This window comes from Castor canadensis, chromosome 1, assembly GCF_047511655.1.
Source record: "Castor canadensis chromosome 1, mCasCan1.hap1v2, whole genome shotgun sequence".
NCBI classification, from domain to species: Eukaryota; Metazoa; Chordata; class Mammalia; order Rodentia; family Castoridae; genus Castor; species Castor canadensis.
The window spans coordinates 137,286,316-137,303,037 of NC_133386.1; the positions used below are offsets into that span (position 1 = coordinate 137,286,316).

At 41.7% G+C, this 16,722-nt stretch overlaps 1 protein-coding gene across 1 annotated transcript; it reads right to left on the bottom strand.

Annotated features, from left to right (window-relative positions):
- Positions 1-4,573: 4,573 nt before the first annotated feature.
- LOC109676995 (protocadherin Fat 3-like) lies at positions 4,574-11,716 on the bottom strand. Its single transcript, XM_074083171.1, has 2 exons — positions 11,576-11,716; positions 4,574-5,367 (listed from the first exon to the last, which is right to left on the bottom strand). Exons 1-2 carry the CDS (start codon positions 11,666-11,668, stop codon positions 4,639-4,641), a joined length of 822 nt encoding a protein of 273 aa, XP_073939272.1. The 5' UTR covers positions 11,669-11,716; the 3' UTR covers positions 4,574-4,638.
- Between the last annotated feature and the right edge of the window lie 5,006 nt (positions 11,717-16,722).

A 16,722-nucleotide genomic window follows, 5' to 3' on the forward strand; every position in this document is an offset into this window, starting at 1 on the left:
TGTAAAGGATTAAGCTCTGTGATTTTATAAGAAGGTGGATTTTGGTACAGTACTGTATAAGGCAGAAAATCATCTCAGGGCAGTCTTGTGAGACTTTGGACTGGGATTCAAATCCTAGTTGAATTTCTATGCCAGAAATATAGTAAACAGGATGTCTGTAGTGAGTGGGAAAATGGATTGGGTGACTTTCAAACTCCTTTCCAAATCTGTGCAGAGGAGGTAAAGCACAGTGCTTAAGAAGCACTTTAGTAAGATGGTCAGTTATGAATCCTGGCTTTCACCATTTACCTTGAGCAAGTCAGTTGACTTTGCCAAGTCTTAGTTTCTTCAATATTTGAAAAAAAATTATACCTATTTTGTAGGATTGCAGTGAGGATTCAATGCTGTTACACATGTGTGAAAAATAAAACAGAAACTGGTTGTGGTTCAACAACTATAAGTCATCATGTATATCCTTGCCTAAATTGCCTAAATTGGGCTAAATTGTACCCTGTTACTTACCTCCATGCTCCTCACTCTTTGGCTATCATGCTCCTTGCCCTAGAACTCTCTGTCATGGTCACTTGCCTAATTCTAGGCATCCTTTCAAGTAGCATTACTTCTAGAGCTTCAAGTTTCCTCACCTAGCATGAGCACACCCTGCGACATGGTTGGTTGAGGGCATGACTGCTGTCTCACTCTTCTCTGTCTAGCAGTGCTGCAACAATGGTAACATTCTATTCACTCTAGACTCCATTCTATTTTCCCTGTCTGAACAAAGAAGATAAATCAGGTATCTGCTTCCACCAATACTGTCATAAACACGTTGGCTTTAAACTCTAATGATCTCATTGGGACTATATTCTCTAGAAAAGTGTCTCTTTTTTTGTATATTTCTATTTCAGACTTTTGAAAAGTCAGTTAAATTTTTAAAGCAGGGACAGTCTACACAACCTTGTGAGTTTTTTTGGTGCCCTCTCTTTTCTCTTCCCCAATGGGGGTTCTGTGGCATCTATCATTCACCATTGTTTAAGTTAGTATCAGACTTTCTTACTGAAGTGACAATGTTCACTGAGCATTTGAATTTTCCCTAGAACTGTCTCACAATATCAGAATCTGCATCTCTTGAGTTGTGTTCAAACACGATGCTATGATGCTGCATGGTAACTTATTTGGCACTAAAATTCAAGTCTGCTTTCATTTTTGTTAACACAACTCAGCAGTTTGATGCAAGATGCTCAAGCTGATAATTGGACCCTAAAAATCTGCATGAGAAAAAGATGAGCTGGAAGTTTGCAGGAGAATAGAATACTGAGGCAAATTCTGTATAAACATTACTACACAGCTCAGAATGGATAGCTACCTCTATTTATCATGCTAATTATTCCACCAAATGGTGGGAAAGTCCATTTAATGAATCTGTCAGCCTCCCAGGGTAAACAGATGAGCAATGAATACTAGTTGTATGTGTGTGTGTGTGTGTGTGTGGTGTGTGTGTGTGTGTGTGGTGTGTGTGTGTGTGTGTGTGGTGTGTGTGTGTGTGTGTGTGTGTGTGTTGGGGAGGGAGTAGGGGGGAAGCATTTGTTGAATTAAGTAAACTCTGCTTTCCAATAAGATGTCTGCTGCTAACCTTGACAATTCTTCAAGGTTTTTATTCCTTTTTAAATAAAAAGTTTCCTTTTTATTTAAAAGGAAACTTTAGAAGAGATTTCTTTAAGTTTAGTTTCCTGATGTCAGCATTACAGTCACCCAGACTGCATATGTAGACTCCTTGGTGTAGACCTCCTTTCTGAGGTGGGTCTCTGCAATTCTAGAAAGCCCCTGCACACAGGAAATCAAAAGAAGATTTTTCCTTTCTGGGATTACATTGCAAGCCTGATGACTAGTCTGCTAGGCACATGGCATTATTTAAGGGTTCTTATAGAGCACTAAGCACTGAAGTTATGTTTACATTAAAAAAGAAGAATCCTTGTTATTAAGATGTAGATGCTGGTAATTTTTCATCGCTGTCACAAGATGCCTGAGCAAATCCACTTAAAGGAGGAAAAATTTTATGCTGGCTCACAGTTTCTGAGGTTTCAGTGCATGGCCAGCTGGCTCCATGGCTTTGGGGCTGAGGCAAGGCAGAACATCATGGTAGAGGAGTGTGATGGAGTAGAGCTGCTCATTTCCTGGCAGCCAGGAAACAAAGAGAGACAGAAAAGGGTCCAGGGACAGAGGCATGTCCTCAGTGATCTACTTCCTCCAACTAGATCCCACCTCTTAAGAGTCCATCCATCCATTCAACTGTAAATTCATCAATGGATTAATTCACTGATGAGTTAAGGCCCTCATGGCTCCACTCACCTCTCAAAAGCCAATCAGTTGGCAACCAAGCCTTAACACATGAGCCTTTAGGAAGTTTTAGAATAAAACTATAACAGCAGATAATAAAACTGGGGACCAAGGGGAGCCTATAATGAATTAGCAAGCCCAGTGCTATGACCCTGGGCAAGGTGCACAGCTACCATGAAGGAGGTTACCATATATCACCTACTGAAGGAGGTTCTGGAACAGATGACATTTTGAGCTATTTTTAGTGCTTAATTATGAGTGTCTTGAAGGCAAGAAGAGGCTGAGAGTTTAGTCTAACTATGCACAGAGCTGTCATTGAAGAAAGGCTCACTTTTCAAACTCAGATCTACTCTTGGCCTACCTAAAGGCTGAATCACAAAAACTTTTGTCATTCTAGGTTGACCGGGAGTACAAAGGTTTATGGAGACTACAGCATCCTGGGCAGGGGTATCACCTTGAAGCGTATTTAAAACATTTGTGTCTTGTACAAATGGAGGAACAAGTCTTTCCACCCCCCAACAGAAACTAGTCTTTTAAAGAAATTTTGCAAGCCCCTCCCTGCCTCTTCTTGATATTCATCCCTGAAGACCCAGCACATATGTGATCTCTATGTACAATATCATAAAAGTTTCCTTTTGGCCACATGAAGGACTCTGTGGTTTTTTTTCCTCTATTACTTATTATGCCAGCATTACTGCAGGTAGGTGATTCCAAGCTGGCTCTGCCATAGCCAGTTCCTAAGGGCAGAAACTATCTGTTTTCACTTTAAATCTTCAGTGCCTCAGACACTGCTACCTCCACAGATATTTGCTCTGAGTTCACTAAATATGAGGACTAATTAGCTGGTATAATTTCTCCTGCAGAGTTTGTCCTGTTCTGTCCTGAACCTCTGTTGAGCCCCACTGTGAACCACTCCATACAGGCCCCAGCAGAGCTTTGGTGCATAAATCAGTTTGCCTGCAAAAGACATTTAGGCAAGGCCTAGACAGCTGGCATCCATAAATTCTGCATATTGATGACATCTGTCAAGACTGCATTTCACCTAGCATGCATGCTCTGAGTTACTTTGTAGCTAATTTACATATTCCACAGGTCTGGTTATCACTGCATCTATCTGATGGAAATGCAAACAGAAGTCACTGGGAACCACAGGTAAGTGCCTGGCACGCTTCTGGGCTGCTTGGAAGCTGTCAAAATATCTCTTGGAAGGACCTGTGACCCCTAGGTCCTCTTTCTAGTGATGAGTACTTTTCCCAAAATGCAACCAAGAACTTTCTGTAAAGGAAGAGGTCAGGGGTTCTACCTGTCCCCAATTACCTACAGGGATGGTTTACAAAGGGCCTTCCTTCTGGCTGCAATCCCATGGATCAAGTTCACAATGGACAGAAAATCTGTGGGTGCAAATTTTATAGAAAAGGGCAATGAATTTATGGCTCCACACATCAAAGAAAGGAAAAGAGAGAGTGAGAGAGCAATTCTTCTCACTGATCACTATGGACATGTGACTCTACATAGCTACTGCCTTTGACCAGCAAAGGTCGAGATTCAATGACTATAATCACATCAATGAACAGGAACCATTCTGCCCTGCAGCTCTGAGGGCTGAATCCATCCCTTGATTGATCTCCTGGACCCATGGCCCTTGTTTTTAACTGAAGCAAATTGAGTCTCTCTTCCCCTCTGCCACAGCTTCTAAACTTGTTTTCCTGCCTCTGGACTGGACCTTCTCAAATCAGTCAATAGCTCCCCGCCCACCCCACCCCTATTTTGGGATAATTTCTAAATTTGTCATCTGTGCTAATGACTCTCCTGTGAACACTGGGCCTGCTTCTCCAGTCTCACTGCCTCCTTCCAGCCAGAGGAAAGCTTTCCTGTAGGATCCTTGCTCTCATCTTTAAACCTTCCTCAAACCAAATGCGTTTTACCTGGGACACTCTCCCTCTCCTTCCTTAATTCGTACTTCACCTTTATCTCAACCTGTAGGAAGTCCCCCTCTCACTGTGCCTCTATGAAGTATCTTATACTTCTAACAGTGCATGTCACATGACCTTGGCTGTCTGTGCTGTTCACTAAGCTACAGTTCCATGGGAACGGGACTGGCTTGTATTGTTTCTCCTGCAGCCCCAGAATCCATCGTGGTTATTGGGCACATAGTAGGTGGTCAGTTAATATTCAGCTGGTGAGTTTATGGGTATCATAAATGGCAACCAATCCACTCCTAAAATCTTGGGAGATGGGAGGAAACTCTAAACACACCATTACAGGTGCAACGCACGTTCCTATAGAAACGTGGACACACGAAGCTGATGCAAGCTGTGCTATAGGTCATGAGCACGTGGGAATCCAGTGACAAGCCCTGTTCACAACGCTGCTCCTGACAGTCCAGACCCGAGCAGTTCTTCTCCAGGATAGCTGAGATGCACATGACGTTCTCCAGGTGCCGCCTGCCACTGGACAGTTCCGGATCAGGTAGGCTGGCTTGTAGAACTCGCTGCTGTGCATCTCCACTGCGAACAGCATGTCCCGCTGGTTGGTGCCTGCCACAGGCTGGATGCTGATGATGTGCAGGCTGTCCTGCTTCTGAGTGAGAACTGCATTCCTTAGGGTGCGCCGGAACCCATGCATGTGCAGCCCCACGAAGTCCTCAGGGCACACGTCGTCAAAGCGGATGGTGACGATGTTCTGCAGCATCTCGCGTAACAGTTGCTCCACGTGTACAACCACATCAGTGGGCACCTGGAAGCGGCCATCACTCACAGACACATTTAGGACATGCTTGCCACTGTCCAGGCCTCCCAAGGCAATGATTTTCCCGTCGTGACTGTTTACTTTGAACAAGCTTTTCTGCTCCGATTTCAGGGCAAATGTGAGCACATCATACATGTCTTGATCTGTGGCATGGATTTTCCCAATGACCCCACCAGGAAAGTCATCCTCCATGGTGACAATGAAAATTTCCAAGGGGATGGCTGTGGGCTTGTGGATACTTTCCTCGATGACCCGCACTCGAATGTAGGAATGACAAGCTTGCTGTGGTTTGCCTGAGTCCTTCGCCTAGGGCAACCAAAAGGTAAAGGCAAGGAATTAAGTTAAAAAATCATAATAATTAAAAAGCAAACTCTCAGAGAGATGTGATGTCTTTACTTTTAACCAGGTTTGCGTCTTCCTCCATCCCCTGTCACTCTTCTGAAAAATGCTGAGGATGTGTGTTTGAGGAAGAGGAGTGACTTGGAGATGGAATCTTTATTCTCTATTGGATTCTTTCATTTTGATTGGACCAGATGGTACCTTTCAGAACACTTAAGAAACAACATTATTTAAATGGGACTCATACAACAGTGAAGTTTAGAGTAAAACCTGGCACACCAAAGGACAAAATAGGTAGCCTGAAAAAGACCTTCCCCCCCACCTTTTTTTTTTTTTTCTGGTGGGACTGGGGTTTTAACGAGGGCTTCGTGTTTGCAAAGCAAGTCCTCTATTGCTTGAATCACATCTCCAGTCCATTTTGCTCAGGTTATTGGAGATAAAGTCTCGTGAATTATCTGCCCAGGCTGGCATCAAACCATGATCCTTCAATTCAGTTGCCCTCAGAGCTAGGATTATAAGAGTGAGCCACCAGTGCTTTTTCTCCCTTCTTTATGTAAGATTCAATGAAACAACCACTCCGACAACAGGTCTTTAGTGGGCACCCTGCCACATGCAGTCAGTGCATAGGGCTTCAGAAGGACAGACTCCCCCAGGTAGGGTACACGGGCAGATGTCTGAGGATGTGGGATCACAGTGATCTTGCAGGTCAAGTGAGATCAGGGAAGATGTGTCCTTATCTGTGGAAAGCAATGTGAGAGCAAGTGTCTGGGCATCACACAGGGCTGAGTTGGAATCTCAGCTCTGCCACTCACTCCGTGTCTGGCTTTGAGTAAGTTATGTAACTTCTGTGAGCTTCAACTTTTGTATTTTTAACTTGAGTAAAACAGTAGTGTCTGCATTGTGGGGTTCTTGTGAGAATTATAAGAGCAATTGCAAAGTAGCCAAAGCAGGTCTAACCCACAGAAATACTTGTACATGATGGTTCATGTCACAGCTGCTATTTTTGTTATTCTCATCACCAAATGTTTTATTAGATAGAATATGTGAGCCAGAGATGCTGAAATCTAGGCTTCCTATGGGAAGAAATAAGTTTGGTAAATTAGGTTAAACTTGAAGTTAAACTGTGGAGTGCTTAAAAGGACAGTGATGAGTTTGAACTTTGTAGGCTGGCCAGAAGTGGCCCCTCCAATGTCACAGGCCAAAAAAGGTGACAGACAGGCATGAAGCTGCTGAGTGCAAGGTGACACAACAACGGGAATGTGGCCACAGCAGGGTTGGAAGGTGCTGGCAGCCTAAACACCCTGATTCTCAGAATCTGAAAGTCTGGGGCCAGAATTCAGCTTGCAGTCTGAATTCAAGTTCTGAAAAGGTACAGATTGTTCTAGTTCAGGGCAGGCATCATCAAACATATTTTGTACTAGATAACTGATACTAATTTAGATTTTGTGGGTTGTAGCCTTAATTGCAACCACAAGTAACCATAGAGTTGCTTGGTAAGGTGAAAATGAATGGATCAGGCTGTATCACAATAAAACTTTATTATAAGAATAGGCTGCAGGTAGGATTTGGCCCAGGGGTTGTAGTTTGCTTATCTCTTATTTCAGGGGATGACATAATCAAAGTGGAATGATTAATGTAGGAGGGATTAATGTAGGGCTGGATCAGAGAAGAATGTGGCTAAAACCATAGGAATCACCCAGGAGGCTCCCATGGTAATAGTATAAGAATGGAGCAATAGGAGACAAAGCAGGCTCAACAAGTGCAGTGATGCACACAGGAAAGAGGAATACATGGGACCTGGCAGGTCTTAATATCAGGGAGGAGGAGAGGGCTCACTGTGGGGATCCTAAGCCTGAGATGCGATACCTGCTCTCTAACAACTACCCAGACCATACAGTTTGCAAAGAACTGTACTTCTGCTGTGAGAAGACGCCATAAAGCTCCCCCGACTCTTGAGTCCCAACACTGTGATGTAAAATTATTAATTTATTACTATTGGAGGAGGAGTGGCAATTGGGCAGTTCAGAAACATGCTCAAAGCCAGCATTTACTAATTTGGACAGCTCCATGGAGCATAATAAGCTGTAACTTACCCAAAGACATGGCATCCAATGCCATGCCAAAACAAAGAGTCACTATTACTGTCATTGCCACCATTCATAATGGGTCTAGGTTGCCCTCTGGGACAAGAGTGGGCTGGAAAAGTCATTCAGTGTTGCCAGTGGGATCCAAATCTTGGTATTGGGAAAGTTCATATTTTCATTTTGTTTGTTCCATTTTTCTGCTTTTTTTTTAACCCTTTGTGTACCCACTTCTCTTGTTTCTCTGTCTAATTCTTTTCAGGTGTGTCAATGATATTGAGGGGCTATGATGCTGGGAGGCAGTGCCAGCATCCCTCCTGCTTCACTGGGGAAGGTCTATCAAGCAGAGGCCATGATAGGACTAAATCCTACTGTGACAATTATTGGTAGTTTCCTCAAGGGAGACAATGTAGCAAATAACACTCAGTGTAAAGGAGCAAGCATGAGTCTTTGGCCCCCATTTGGCCCCTTATTGGTCCCCAATGAGTCTTTGTGGCCAATTAGAACTGCTGGAATTTTTATAATGCAGACTGAGGCCTAGTGACCCTCTTCCAGGTACAATTTACAGGAATGTCCTTCCTGAACAATGATGCTTCTCTTCCTTCCTGTTCGCTTTCACGGGCAGAATCTGCTTTTATTAGAGTGAAACTAAATTTGAGATTAAAAGGGGAACATTCCCTCATAGTAATGAATTATGTTGATTTGCTCAATAAAGAAAAACCAACCAACAAGCAGAGAAAAAGTATGAGAGAGAAAGGCAGACTGACGTGGACAGAGAACAAGGCAATACCTGGACACACAGCACATATTCTGGAGACTCTGTGTGCTGGAAGACCACTGCTGACCGAAGGACCCCATGAGGATCCAACACAAACTCCTGGTCTTCATTTCCCAACAAAATAGAGAATGAGAAGGGAGGCCCATTTTGAAAGGAGTCTCTGTCTGTCACCACCAGCTGCAAGATGCTCGTGCCCACTAGCTTATTTTCCTGCACAAGGCAGAACAGTAAAAAGGAAGATAAAATTACACCTTTCTTTACGTTTTAGAAACCCCATCATTACCAGCTGAGAGTACTGTGGGGGAAAGCCAGGGTTTCAGCAGAAGGAATTTCCTGAGATATTTAATTTGTCTTCTGAAAGACATGCTGGTGTCTGCAAGCATCACCATTGCCATCTGTGGCTGCTTCCTCCTAACTGCCCCACATCACTGTACTCTGCAGGTTGAACCCAGTTGCTCATATTAAACAGGTTTATGGGTTCCAAGAATGCCGTGGGTTACACCTCATTCTCCATGGGCTTGCAGGGCCCTACCTTTACCTGAAGAGCTATGGAAAAAAATGCTCTCTCCAGATTTTGTGACTATGTTGGAAATCCTTTGAGGCCAAGAAAACATCTCCCTGTTGTGATGGGAAGGCACATCTACACACTTGTAACAACATGATTATGCTGATGTCCAACACTGCTATATAATGTCACATCAGACTTTGGAGGAGGGTCATGCTAGAAGATTCCCAGTCAATATACAAAGGCATATGTCAGATTGAAAATGGGAGCGTCACAACCCATCTCCACAACACAATTGTGCCATGTTTCTCCAGGGGAGAGAAAGGGGGCAGCATATTTTTCAATTTGAGGGTGAAAAGAAAAGGAATCCTGAACTTCATCTGAATTTTTGGAAGACCTAAGGTTATTATCCAAGCATTCTTTTGCAGAACCTCTCTCTGTCTCTTCCCCAAACTGGGAGTACAAAGCCTCCTTATAGCTCCTCGTTGGGTCAAACATTACCTTCCTCACTTTGAAAATGCCTAATGAAACTCTTTGTAGCTCAGACACTGGCTTCCTTGCCCCACTCTGGACTCCAGCATTATCACAGCCTTGGCCAGAAGTCAGCTTTATTAGTTTAGGCCTCCCTATACATCAAATTAAGGATTAAGTGGGTTGGGTTGTTTAGATGGCAACAGTGGCCCACTGCAGCTTGGAGGGCAAGCCTGCTTGGGTTTTGTGTGGAGAATTAACCTAATGAAAACCATGTGTTAGAGTAAGAAATGACCCAAACAATGTATGAACATGTGAATAAACGAATAAAACTAAAATAAAAAAAAAAGAATAAAGAAGCCATTCTCAGTTAGGGAAAGAGAGGCACAGTTTCGAAGGAAGAAGAGAAGGTGATCTCAAAGACCTTTTATTCTGTTCCGTCTCTCAGTGCCCTGTTGGTCATCAAACACTAGACATCACCTCCCTCTAGAACCCATCGTGGGACCTCTCAGGCAGTGAAGATTTAGTATTTCACACTGACAATGTACTCAGCACCACACAAAACAGAAGATTATTGATTTGTTTGCTCACTCTGTGAGATTGTTTCCTCCACAGAAGAGAGTGAGAGAGTGTGTGCCCTCAAGGTCACCATCTGAGAAAGAAGGGAGTAAAAATTATACTGAGCCCTGTGTGAAGAGATGGGACCCAGTCACTGCTCAAGGACTGAGACTCTCAGTTCTTTTACCACTGACTTCCAGTTGTGCATCTGAAAACAGTCCTTCAAGCTGATGGATGCATTCATAAAACTGAACGTTGAGTAGGCAAAGCCTGCTTTGTTTTGGGAACAACACATAAAGACCCTGGTGGACCACAGTCACAAAGATGAGCAATCTGAGAGAAAGGAATGAAGGAAGGTTCAGGCCTGGATGAAGTTTTGGGGAAGCAGGGAGCAATTGGCACACACAGTTGCTGGAGGAAGCATCAGACAAGAGAAAAAGCAAACTCCACCTGGGGAAAGGAACAAGATTGTGCTGACAAAGAGGTAGGAACAAGCAGCTGGCTGCTTCTTTTATGTCTGCCTTCCAGCCTGATTTCCAGACAACTCGGCAGCACTGAGCTCAGGGGAGGCTGGTTTTAGATGGCCAGAGTTAGTCTTCAATCTTCTTCCAAAGGGACCTCTTAAGATCTGGCCACTTTTCTCTTACCTTCTGCCTACAAAGCCCCAGGAGTTGGTAGCAACTGTGAAGTCAAACCAGATAAGGCAAGAGCTGTTTCTCTAGAATATCTGTACCTCTCCCAAGACATGCACATCAATCTATCTCCCAAAATTCCTCCACTCTGACAGTGTTCTCAGTCTGGATTTCCTGAGCCTCCTAGCACTGAACTTCTAGCTTCTAGAAACACTGGGAAGTAAAGGAAGCTCAGACCTAGAATTATGCTCATGAAATATCTTCTGAATAAAAAAAATGGGAAAAAGATTAATTTTTGCAGTCCAATTTTAAAGGGCAAGTGTATTTAAAGAGTTAAACAAATTGCTTATGGAAGATTAATTTTTGATGAGTAGCAGTACTATCCTGAAGCCCAATTTCTCTTTGACTGATAAAATGGTTCAGACTGATCTCCCTCCCCTCCAAAAATAACACCAAGTTGCTTAAAGATGTATATGCAGAAGACAGACCCAGATTCAAATCCTGACTCTACCACTTGCCAACTGCATGATCTTGGATGAACTAAACCTCACAGATCCTTAACTGCTTCAACTGTAAAGTGGGAGTCAACCTGTCATCCAATTCCCAGTTCATTGTGGGGATAGATGGTGCACATAAAACTTCTGATCCTTGAAAGAACTGGTTCTTCACAGTTTTTGTCAACATTTACTCATCAGTTGTAGGAGAAAATCAGGCTCTTTTCATACCTGCCCTAAGAGTGGCCAAGTTAATATTAACTAATAATAATAATAGTAAAACCTAATGAGTGCTATGGTTTGAATGTTTGTGTCCTCTTCAGATTCATATGTTGATACCTAACTCCCAACACAATAGTGGAAAGAGGTAGAGGGTTGGGAAGGATTGGTGTCATTATACAAGATGACTGAGTGAACGTGAAGTTACTGTTATGAAGCAGAAACTAAGCCCTAACCAGTCACAAAATCCGCTAAGGCCTTGACCTTGCACTTACCCACTTTCAAAACAGTCAGAAATAAATTTCTGTTGTTTATAATTATTTAGTCTAATATATTTTGTTATAGCAGCCCCAACTCACTAAGACAATGAGTAAGCCACAGCAGAGGAAGGGGCTGAATGTATACAGAGGAGTGTCTGGCAGGCATCATTCACTTACCTGAATCACAGCAGTGTAGTTGGCAGGTGTAAACACTGGGCTGTTGTCATTCACATCAGAAATATCAGTGTTGACAGTTGCAGTTGCTGACATTGCACGAATGCCACTGTCTACTGCCTGGACAAGCAGGGAGTGCCCAGATACCTGCCAAGGCACAAGGAGGTAATGGTAAGGAAAGGTAGCTCTTCCTTCTTCCTGTGCAAGCTCAGAGGAACTGCAGCTTCTGGCTGTGCTGGTGAGAGGTCAGCCACCTTCCCTCTGGTACTATAGACCCAGGTTTCACAATCTCTGCAACATTGACATTTGGATTGGATAATTCTCTGTTGTTGGGGACTGACCTGCGCTTTGTAGGATATTTAGCAGAACTCCTGATTGCTATTGACTAGGAGTCACCATTACCCCTGCCCAGTTGTGCCACCCAAAAATGTCTCTTAAACATTGGCAAATGTCCCTTGTGGGACAAAGCAACTCTTAATTAGAACCTTGCCTCTTGGTCTTTGTTCAGCACAACAGTTGTCACCATTGACATGTCTTACCAATTTTGATATTTCTGAAGTAATGGGAATATAACCCCACCAGAATCTACAAGATTTTATCTGCTTTTTTATATTTAATTTCTCTTTGAAGACACACATTCTTGGTCAAGAAAGATGACGTTTAGAAACTTGGTTTAACCTTGGACAGAGGAACTTTCTAGATATTCTTCTGGTCCACATACTTTTAGGTGATCTTTCTGCATATGCTTGCGAGGGCTAACGTAGCTCATGAATTGAGGAAGGTATTTTTATGTCCCCTTGCTCTAGGAAGGACTGAAGTTCAAACTTTCCAGAGATACATACTTTCCTTTTCTTTAAAACCTCCACAAATAAGGAATTGCCAACAGCTATTATTGGCATAAAATTCATCCCCCCCCCCCCACCATTGGTGATGCTGGGGTTTAAACTCAGGGTCTTGCACTTGATAGTTAGGCCCTCTACCATTTTGAGCCATACCTCTAGTCCCATGTAATGGTCAGGGCAACAGGTGGAGGTCTGGGAATTGAACCCAGGGCCTTGTGTAAGCTAAGTTTTAAGGTTTTTTTTTTCTTCATTTTTCTTTTATTATTCATATGTGCATACAAGGCTTGGTTCAATTCTCCCCCCTGCCCCCACCCCCTCCCTTACCACCCACTCCACCCCCTCCCGCTCCCCACCCTCAATACCCAGCAGAAACTATTTTGCCCTTATCTCTAATTTTGTTGTAGAGAGAGTATAAGCAATAATAGGAAGGAACAAGGGGTTTTGCTGGTTGAGATAAGGATAGCTATACAGGGCATTGACTCACATTGATTTCTGTGCGAGGGTGTTACCTTCTAGGTTAATTCTTTTTGATCTAACCTTTTCTCTAGTTCCTGGTCCCCTTTTCCTATTGGCCTTAGTTGCTTTAAGGTATCTGCTTTAGTTTCTCTGCATTAAGGGCAACAAATGCTAGCTAGTTTTTTAGGTGTCTTACCTATCCTCACCCCTCCCTTGTGTGCTCTCACTTTTATCATGTACTCATAGTCCAATACCCTTGTTGTGTTTGTCCTTGATCTAATGTCCACATATGAGGGAGAACATACGATTTTTGGTCTTTTGGGCCAGGCTAACCTCACTCAGAATGATGTTCTCCAATTCCATCCATTTACCAGCGAATGATAACATTTCGTTCTTCTTCATGGCTGCATAAAATTCCATTGTGTATAGATACCACATTTTCTTAATCCATTCGTCAGTGCTGGGGCATCTTGGCTGTTTCCATAACTTGGCTATTGTGAATAGTGCCGCAATAAACATGGATGTGCAGGTGCCTCTGGAGTAACAGTCTTTTGGGTATATCCCCAAGAGTGGTATTGCTGGATCAAATGGTAGATCGATGTCCAGCTTTTTAAGTAGCCTCCAAATTTTTTTCCAGAGTGGTTGTACTAGTCTACATTCCCACCAACAGTGTAAGAGGGTTCCTTTTTCCCCGCATCCTCGCCAACACCTGTTGTTGGTGGTGTTGCTGATGATGGCTATTCTAACAGGAGTGAGGTGGAATCTTAGTGTGGTTTTAATTTGCATTTCCTTTATTGCTAGAGATGGTGAGCATTTTTTCATGTGTTTTCTGGCCATTTGAATTTCTTCTTTTGAGAAAGTTCTGTTTAGTTCACATGCCCATTTCTTTATTGGTTCATTAGTTTTGGGAGAATTTAGTTTTTTAAGTTCCCTGTATATTCTGGTTATCAGTACTTTGTCTGATGTATAATGGGCAAATATTTTCTCCCACTCTGTGGGTGTTCTCTTCAGTTTAGAGACCATTTCTTTTGATGAACAGAAGCTTTTTACTTTTATGAGGTTCCATTTATCTATGCTATCTCTTAGTTGCTGTGCTGCTGGGGTTTCATTGAGAAAGTTCTTACCTATACCTACTAACTCCAGAGTATTTCCTACTCTTTCTTGTATCAACTTAAGAGTTTGGGGTCTGATATTAAGATCCTTGATCCATTTTGAGTTAATCTTGGTATAGGGTGATATACATGGATCTAGTTTCAGTTTTTTGCAGACTGCTAACCAGTTTTCCCAGCAGTTTTTGTTGAAGAGGCTGCTATTTCTCCATCGTATATTTTTAGCTCCTTTGTCGAAGATAAGTTGCTCATAGTTGTGTGGCTTCATATCTGGATCCTCTATTCTGTTCCACTGGTCTTCATGTCTGTTTTTGTGCCAGTACCATGCTGTTTTTATTGTTATTGCTTTGTAATATAGTTTGAAGTCAGGTATTGTGATACCTCCTGCATTGTTCTTTTGACTGAGTATTGCCTTGGCTATTCGTGGCCTCTTGTGTTTCCATATAAATTTCACAGTAGATTTTTCAATCTCTTTAATGAATGTCATTGGAATTTTGATGGGAATTGCATTAAACATGTAAATTACTTTGGGGAGTATCGACATTTTTACTATGTTGATTCTACCAATCCATGAGCATGGGAGATCTCTCCACTTTCTATAGTCTTCCTCAATCTCTTTCTTCAGAAGTGTATAGTTTTCCTTGTAGAGGTCTTTCACATCTTTTGTTAGGTTTACACCTAGGTATTTGATTTTTTTTGAGGCTATTGTAAATGGAATTGTTTTCATACATTCTTTTTCCGTTTGCTCATTGTTAGTGTATAGAAATGCTAATGATTTTTCTATGTTGATTTTATATCCTGCTACCTTGCTATAGCTATTGATGATGTCTAGAAGCTTCTGAGTAGAGTTTTTTGGGTCTTTAAGGTATAGGATCATGTCATCTGCAAATAGGGATATTTTGACAGTTTCTTTACCTATTTGTATTCCTTTTATTCCTTCTTCTTGCCTAATTGCTCTGGCTAGGAATTCCAGTACTATGTTGAATAGGAGTGGAGATAGTAGGCATCCTTGTCTGGTTCCTGATTTTAGAGGGAATGGTTTTAATTTTTCTCCGTTAAGTATAATGCTGGCTGTAGGTTTGTCATATATAGCTTTTATAATGTTGAGGAACTTTCCTTCTATTCCTAGTTTTCTTAGAGCTTTTATCATGAAATGATGTTGGATCTTATCAAAGGCTTTTTCTGCATCTATTGAGATGATCAAGTGGTTTTTGTCTTTGCTTCTGTTAATGTGGTTTATTACGTTTATTGATTTTCGTATGTTGAACCACCCCTGCATCCCTGGGATGAAGACTACCTGGTCGTGGTGAATAATCTTTTTGATGTGTTGCTGAATTCGATTTGCCATTATTTTGTTGAGGATTTTTGCATCAATGTTCATTAAAGAGATTGGCCTATAGTTCTCCTTTTTGGAGGTGTCTTTGCCTGGTTTTGGGATAAGTGTAATACTGGCTTCATAAAATGTGTTTGGCAGTTTTCCTTCCCTTTCTATTTCATGGAACAGTTTAAGGAGGGTTGGTATCAGTTCTTCTTTAAAGGTCTGATAGAATTCAGCAGAGAATCCATCAGGTCCTGGACTTTTCTTTTTGGGGAGACTCTTGATTGCTGCTTCAATTTCATTTTGTGTTATAGGTCTATTCAGGTGATTAATTTCCTCTTGGTTCAGTTTTGGATGATCATATGTATCTAGAAATCTGTCCATTTCTTTAAGATTTTCAAATTTATTTGAATATAGGTTCTCAAAGTAGTCTCTGATGATTTCCTGGACTTCCATGGTGTTTGTTGTTATCTCCCTTTTTGCATTCCTAATTCTACTAATTTGGGTTTTTTCTCTCCTCATTTTAGTCAGGTTTGCCAGGGGTCTATCGATCTTGTTTATTTTTTCAAAGAACCAACTTTTTGTTTCATTAATTCTTTGTATGGTTTTTTTGGTTTCTATTTCGTTGATTTCAGCTCTTATTTTTATTATTTCTCTCCTTCTATTTGTTTTGGGATTAGCTTGTTCTTGTTTTTCTAGGAGTTTGAGATGTATCATTAGGTCATTGATTTGGGATCTTTCAATCTTTTTAATATATGCACTCATGGCTATAAACTTTCCTCTCAAGACTGCCTTAGCTGTGTCCCATAGGTTCCGGTAGGTTGTGTTTTCATTTTCATTGACTTCTAGGAACTTTTTAATTTCCTCTTTTATTGCATCAATGATCCATTCTTCATTAAGTAATGAGTTATTTAGTTTCCAGCTGTTTGCATGTTTTTTGTCTTTACTTTTGTTGTTGAGTTCTACTTTTACTGCATTGTGGTCAGATAGTATGCATGGTATTATTTCTATTTTCTTATATTTGCTGAGTCTTGCTTTGTGCCCTAGGATATGATCTATTTTGGAGAAGGTTCCATGGGCTGCTGAGAAGAATGTATATTGTGTAGAGGTTGGATGAAATGTTCTTTAGACATCTACTAGGTCCACTTGATCTATTGCATATTTTAGATCTTGGATTTCTTTATTGAGTTTTTGTTTGGATGACCTATCTATTGATGATAATGGAGTGTTAAAGTCTCCCACAACCACTGTGTTGTATATGCTTTTAGGTCTTTCAGGGTATGTTTGATGAAATTGGGTGCGTTGACATTGGGTGCATACAGATTGATGATTATTATTTCCTTCTGGTCTATTTCCCCTTTTATTAGTATGGAGTGTCCTTCTTTATCTCGTTTGATCAATGTAGGTTTGAAGTCTACTTTGTCA

Bases quoted from the DNA above. Each gene is read 5' to 3' on its own strand.
- LOC109676995 (XM_074083171.1), bottom strand. From the start codon at position 11,668: ATGTCAGCAACTGCAACTGTCAACACTGATATTTCTGATGTGAATGAC. The intron at 5,368-11,575 runs GTAAGTGAATGA...TGGTTGCCCTAG, and splicing joins ACTACACTGCTGTGATTCAG to GCGAAGGACTCAGGCAAACC.